Raw genomic sequence first — 7,111 nt, 5'->3', positions numbered from 1 at the left:
TAATAGGTTATCCATCCATCCATCCATACATACATACGTACATACATCCATACATACCAAAACAAAACAAAACAAAACAAATTTATTCCAACAGGGATTCTTGGTACATCCTGCTCTTGACTAGTTTCGTGCTTTATATTGTGTGAGTGCCCCCCAAAAAAACATAATGAAGGGTGATTGACACCCGGCCTCTCTTCCAAAAGTATAACAATTAGGTGGACACCCAGGTTCTGTAATTGAGAAAATCCATACAGACAAAGGATTGGAGTAAAGTGTGAGTCATCACAATCACAAGAGGTCCTTGAGCACCACCTGTAACTGGCCACCCCGAAATATTATGCAGTTTGCTGCAGCAGGAGGTCACTCATGGAAGGACACACAACTGATAGCATGATCTTCCTGGCGGAAATACGTCTATAAATGAAAAATGATGTGAAAATATGCACCACAAAAGGCTTTGTGTTGGGCCTGAAGAAGACTGATGAGTCTCACCTGGGACAGAGAGGAGCATGATTGGGTAAAGGTGTGCCAGATAGCACATGAGAGAGACTGAACTGAATGTGGTTGCAGATGTTACAGGTTGTTCAAATGAGGTGTGCAAGAGATATGAGAACACACTCAGTGAACAGAATACAGAACTGAACAATGGAGAAGTGACCAAATGCTTGGACACGTGTCTTTTTTCTACTGACAGGAAGGATATTAAAACCTACATTCTGCTTATCTTTTATTTCCTCTGGTATTAAAAGACATGCCAGAGTTACCAAAAGAGATGTGAAACGGATTACACATCTAGTCTCTAACTGCATTTGATGTTAAAGTCTTTTTTGATAGAGAATCAAGGTGATAGTATTGGATTGTTTAATCAACAGAAGCACATGGTTTGATGTGAGTGCTTTTGGGTCCATTAGAGACAGTAGACAGGTATATGTGGTTCATTGGGGCATTGTGGGAAATGATGGCGGACTCTTTACCGAAACAGGAAACACATAATAACAATGGAGCTAGCTTTTAGTAAAGCTGAAGATAAAGCATTCATTTCCTGGCTAAAGTATGGGATAAAGGAAACATGGAAGGAATGAAAACAAAAAACTCCATAGAGCAAACAAGCAGGTCAAGACTGAGGACACAGGGTTGAATAAAACAATGGACTTCAAGAGAAAACTTCAACAAGACCATATGAATGTGGATTAGAAGAAGAAATGGTTCAGCATATTACTTGCAGAAGTTCTAGAGAAAGGCTAAACAAAAAGGAAGTAAAGTATTTGGGGGTGGTATTGAAACTTAAAAATGTATTTACCATTAAGGAAATGTAACATAAAGCTTTGAGTTTGTTTAATACATTGTGTTAATTAAGACAAATGTGTGTTTTTTCTCTCTCCCAGTCCTTATGGAAATACGGACATCTGGTCCGCACTCCAGCATAGCGGTTGGCGGTATTGAACATTTAAAGCAAGTTGCCACTCGCCATTAAAAAAGAAGAAGAATCAGATGTAACTGCAGCTGCTGCAGCTACTGGGTCCCCTACTGCCCTCTGCTGTCGCCGCCTGGTTGCGTCCACCCAGTGCTGTTGTAAAATGTACACGTAAAGCCGCCCTTTCCGGTCATATGACTTGATGGCTTGTTTGGTACCGCGCGTCTTTCGGTGTTGGCGCGTATCTGCACAGTGTGAGCCTGCTGCAGAGCCTCTCGGACACTTCACCGCTAAAGATACTAATAGAAGAAGGAGAATATGTCTGACTGGACCAGAGGCAGTCGGCGGGATGCTAACAACAGCGAAATAGAAAATAGGTGAGGTTACGTTCATAATTGTGTGTGCACAAACTTAAAACGTCGTTATTACGAGCTTCCATTGTGTCTTTGTTCACTTAATTGAAGGCACTGTGAAGGTAATTGTTAGTAACTTAAGATGCGATCCTAGCTAACTAACTTGGCCTAATACGTTTCCTGCTGACGTTATTGTATGAATTTCCTCCGTGACTTGGATAACGTCAACTTGAGCTCACACTGTTCATGTCCCAATGGAGACTCCGGCTCTCTTCGCCTCCTTCTTTTCTGCGCTAGCTTGTGTGCCTAGCTTTACCTTCGTAGCGTCACAACGTTCGTGAGTTAGTCTTGAAGTAAAGTCAGCAAGTTTCTGCTTTTTTAATTTCATTCGTAACTTTGTCACGTTACACTTAACAATAGCGCCATGGCGCTCCCGCGTCAGTTGTTGGCGGCTTATGGAGAGAGAGAAAGAGATAGTGCAGGAGGCGGAAAAGGCCGACGAGAGAAGGAACTGTCACGCTGTTCGGGTCTGTGTTGGTGGAGATAGCTGGAACAAGAGGCCCATTTGACAGCGAAGTTGTTGGACTTCGTGCGCGGTAACCCGAAATCACTATAAATAAATGGACTGACATGCCTTGTCTGGTTAGTCCACTGAGGCGAGACAGGCCGCAGCCGCCATCAGACACCAAACGGGGTCAGCTATAATGGATGAATGAACAATCCGAAATAGGAAGCCAAACAGCCGGCGTGGCAGACCTCTAAACTAGACTAAGTTAAAGCCTCTCTGGATTCACAGCGGCTCCTCGGAAAGCTGTTTGGAAAGAGCAAGTTCATTTAAAACACGTGACGTGAACGTCCCCACTGTTATGACTTTCACATTTTGTCAATGACTATGGCGATCTTTGGGGACAAATATTCCGTTCGATTTCTGATCATAAAAAATTAACCCGTTTCCCAAGTCGCAACTTGCTCTTACTGCGGTGACGTTAGTCGGGCTGCCATCTTTGTTGTGACTGGGAGACGACAGCATAGTGTGGTGTGTGCGCGTGTCACGAAGAGCTAATCAAATTAACATGTACGTGTTTAATGTCGTCCTGTCCCGTGTCCTCCCCGTGTAGCAGCTATGGCCCTTCGAGGTGGTCCAACTGCCGGAAACGGGGCATCGACGGAAGCCTGCGTGCCGACCGAGGGGTGGACGGTGGGGAGAAGGACCTGCACGCGGACAGCAGCTCCAGGCACTCTGACAAGAGACCTGAGAGGTAAGAGTTCACAGCGACCACATATGTTGTGATTTAACGCAAGTGTCAGTGCTCTTCAGGCTCCAATCATAACCAATCATAAGCAGTGCAGAATATGGACATGTGCACATCTGGATATATAAAGTTATACAGTGTGGAAGAGTTGGTTCAGCATACCTTGCAGAGCCAATCTTAGATTAGCCAAAGGCTAAACTAAATCATAATCCCAACTGCCTCATATTGTCTATTTCTGACCCTTATTGCATTATTACAGATGGAAATGTTCATATACATGTGAGTATATATTGCTGGTGTCTACTTTGCAGTTATGGAAAGTGTATGTGTTTATTTGCAACACTGTCAAACTAAATTAAGTCGTGCTAGTCTGGCTGCCAACATGAACATGTGTACCGCTTAGCTTGTTGCTTCTGGTCTGAACCCGAGTGTTTTTTCCCTAGTTTCACCACTCCAGAGAGCACAGGCCCGGTTTCTCGCTGTAGTCGACAGGCTGACTGGGGCAGTCAGGTGGAGGATGATGAGATGAGAAGGGGTGTACACAGAGACATGCAGCGGTAACCAAACAATGCTTCGATTTCAGTGGTTTAAAGCACAGTCTTTATGAGTTCAGTACTCACTGTGTGCACCCTCTGTTCAGTTACAGGAGGAGGATACTGGGTGCAGAGGTCACCCAGAGGGAGAGGAAGACCTCTTCTGGCTCTTCTGGGAGGTGGGTAATTTTCTGTCTCATATTGTCTCTGTCTGACCAGTAAACTCAGATTATTAATGTTTTGATTCTGAACAATAGATATGTCAATCGATAGTAGGGATCCAGACATAATAAATAGCAATAGGCCTGTTGAGCCTTTTATTGTTTAAAAATCTGTATGTGTGAATACACCTCTTTGTTTGTCTTTTGTAGCTGTGACTCAAAAGAGGGAGACAACATGGAGACGGATGAGGCTGTGTTGCTACGTCGACAGAAACAGATCAACTATGGCAAGAACACACTAGCTTATGATCGATACATCAAAGAAGTTCCAAAGTAGGTCTACGCAAACACACACACACACACACACACACACACACACACACACACACACACACACACACAATCAATAGAGGCAGCTGCAACTACAGTGTTTCCCATAGGTTTATAGCTTCGGGGGGGAGGGGCGGGGGTCCTCGACGACACCAACGATGACACCATTACCAAAATCATTACTTTTTCTGTAAATAACATCATTTCGTGACTCCATCTGTGCTTTTAGAAATAACAGAATGAAACAAATTACAATAACTTTCAATTAAACCAGATTGCCCCACAACACCAAGAAAGAAAAAAAATTGCAATTGCTTAGAACAATGAAAATTAAGTTCTATCTATGTAAAAAATAAATAATATGTAGTTACTACTAAATAACTCATTTTGGAAAACTAAAAGCAAATTGCAAAACAATGAGTAGATGTGTCAGTATCAGGTTGTATCAGTATTAGTGGCTGCAGTGAGTTGCTTTCCACTATGCATCTTTTTAAACCGGGGTTGTAGACTTTATACGGACGCTCTCAGTTCATGCTTCATGTTGAGGTGAGATCTTTTCATGGTTTTGAGAGACAAAACAGCAGAAAAGACAACTTGAAGGAGACTTCACGGAGATTCGCGCGTGCCCAGCGTAACCTGTTAACGGCGTACCGTGAACATTTACCCGAAAGTGCAGGCATTTCTCCATGTATTTATTAATGACTTAGTTTTATGTCTGTGTACTTTGTAATGTGTGAAGCCAGCAGCTCATTGTTGGAACAAGACACGAGCACTTTGGCTCGTTTCACTTGGAGCAGGAGAGCTGCTCCGGGTTCAGAGAGCTGCTCCGGTGCTCCTTGATTTTTCTACGGTCTCTCCCACTGCTGTGTGCTCAGCGCTCACATGTGTGCACGCACGTGTCTCTGCGCATCAGGACGGAACAACGTTGCGCGCGATACAGAGCGCAAAGGAGAGGAGAAGTGTTTACGCGCGACCACGCAGAGACATAAATGACAAGTTCTTGAGTAGATCCTGTCAATAAAATACGGCCGTTTAGTTTGTTTAACTCTCTGAGGTGTCAGGTCATTTTCTCGATTTCATATAATTTCTTAAATTCACTTTTTAAAGTCACTTGCATACCCATGTGTTTTACATCTAAAATTGCAGAACAGTCTCAGCTCTCTATATAATGAGGCAGCATTGTCCTAAGGCACAAGTGTAAAGTGATATCATGGGCCTAAAGCTGAAAAATATATATACTATTTTGAAACTTCTTCATATCTCTTGTGAAAACATACCTTTACTCATGTGGTTCAACTGTTTTGGTGCTAGAATTGTTTTACCAAAAGGTCTTAGCGTCACAAAAGCAGTGGAATATATGAATACAATGGAAGACACATGTAAATAAATGTCTGAAACCAAATGTATTATTATGTTGGGAATGCTAAGCTGTAGCTGGCTTTGAGGCCTGCGTGCGGCCTGCTGGTGATCTGCAGAGACGGACTGGAGCTGCTGCAGCGGTGCTGTATGTTGTCCTCTGGACCCTGGCAGCTGTGAATCCTCTCTGTAAAATACATCACTAATAGTTAGTATAAGTTCACTGAAAGAGAGTAACGATTACACACCAACCCGTAATGAATGCTACATGCTAACGTTGCTAAGCTAACAGACAGCCATCTATGGTCAGGGCACAAGCTAAAAATGCTTCTGCTAGCTAGGTCTGGATAGCAGAAGCTAACGTAACAGTGGTTACAGTTTCACAAACACATAACAGAGATCTAACACTACTAGGCGTACTAAGTTCACTTCAAGAAAGTGAACGGGGATAGTGGCAATATTTTATTACGCACTGTTCAGTTTCATAGAGACCCTGAAGCCATCTACGTCGTGTTAGCTTGCTATGACTATCTCCATGTTAGCAGCAGCTCTAGCTGGCTTACAGTTCCTGTTACTACGTCAATATGCTATTGCAAAGTTCAGTAAATACACTTACCCATTTTCCGATGGATCCCTTTTATTGGCATTGTCCTCTTCATCGCAGGTATCGTATCTTCCAGGCTGTGAAGCTGCTCTGTGCGCTCCAGTATAGCTTCGGCTAAGGCACAGGCTAAACTGTCGGTCTCTGTCTCTGTCTCTGTCTCTGTCTCTGTCTCTGTCTCTGTCTCTGTCTCTGTCTCTCTCTCTGTGTGTGTGTGTGTGTGTGTGTGTGTGTGTGTGTGTGTGTGTGTGTGTGTGTGTGTGTGTGTGTGTGTGTGTGTGTGTGTGTGTGTGTGTGTGTGTGTGTGTGTATAATATGACCCAGCCATGTCTAGCTTGCTCATATCTCGCTGTGTGAATCACCTTCGATGACGCAAAAATAGAACGAGGAAGTGTAACGTCTACTGATTCCGACAGACTTCAAACTATATCTCTGTGACGTATTATCACAAAGATATTAATTTATTACAAACGTAAACATCGACGTTCAACATAACAAGGTGTAGAGCTGTTCTACAGGAAAGAGAACCTTAAATGACTTCTTGTAATCTGGCGATATAGAGAAAATGACAGAGGGGCGGGGAGTTTCTATAATGGTAGGGCAAACACTGAACTATGTGTAGAGCAATAGTTATGTTTTATAGGAAAGAAATGAAACCTGGACCTTACCACTTATCGTCATCTACCAAATCACAGAGACACATTTCTTGCACATGCAAAGCTACTCTGCAATACATCCGATCTTAACTTCTCCTGTTTTTTTGTCTTTCCAGACACATGCGTCAGTCAGGTGTTCACCCAAAGACTCCTAATAAGTTCAGGAAGTACAGCCGTCGCTCCTGGGACCAGCAGATCAAGCTGTGGAAGGTCAAACTGCACACCTGGGACCCCCCAGCAGAGGACGGCCAAGACAATGTCCTGGACAACATGTAAGAAGATATTTGGCAACATAGACACAAGTCACCTGAGACTCGTAAGGACTGCACCCTGTACACATTCTGTATCATGAAGGTCGTGTTCATGTGTGGTCTGTTGTCTGTCCTTCCTTCTAGTGAGGAGCTGGGTCTTGGTGATGTAATGGACATTGAGCTGGACTTCCCAAATCTGTCAG

At 43.5% G+C, this 7,111-nt stretch overlaps 1 protein-coding gene across 3 annotated transcripts in view; it reads left to right on the top strand.

The window, feature by feature from the left end:
* The first annotated feature begins 1,587 nt into the window (after nucleotides 1–1,587).
* Nucleotides 1,588–7,111, top strand: part of slbp (stem-loop histone mRNA binding protein) — a 6,892-nt gene continuing 1,368 nt past the window's right edge. Inside the window, exons 1-7 of one of the 3 annotated variants that reach the window (XM_068595828.1) lie at nucleotides 1,588–1,791; nucleotides 2,886–3,026; nucleotides 3,464–3,577; nucleotides 3,667–3,732; nucleotides 3,925–4,047; nucleotides 6,774–6,929; nucleotides 7,053–7,111. The exon at nucleotides 7,053–7,111 is cut by the window's right edge and continues 41 nt beyond it. In XM_068595828.1, the coding sequence (XP_068451929.1) occupies nucleotides 1,733–1,791; nucleotides 2,886–3,026; nucleotides 3,464–3,577; nucleotides 3,667–3,732; nucleotides 3,925–4,047; nucleotides 6,774–6,929; nucleotides 7,053–7,111 (718 nt within the window). In that variant the 5' untranslated portion in view covers nucleotides 1,588–1,732. Of the gene's footprint in view, nucleotides 1,792–2,885; nucleotides 3,027–3,463; nucleotides 3,578–3,660; nucleotides 3,733–3,924; nucleotides 4,048–6,773; nucleotides 6,930–7,052 lie in introns of all 3 variants that reach the window. The other 2 variants (XM_068595818.1, XM_068595806.1) reach the window with 2 other exon arrangements.

Source organism: Clinocottus analis, unplaced genomic scaffold, assembly GCF_023055335.1.
Source record: "Clinocottus analis isolate CAN_PGR_092001 unplaced genomic scaffold, fCliAna1.0.p SCAF_10, whole genome shotgun sequence".
Classification (NCBI taxonomy): Eukaryota; Metazoa; Chordata; class Actinopteri; order Perciformes; family Cottidae; genus Clinocottus; species Clinocottus analis.
Note: the sequence above shows the minus strand (reverse complement) of the source record. Positions and strands in the feature narration are given on the sequence as shown.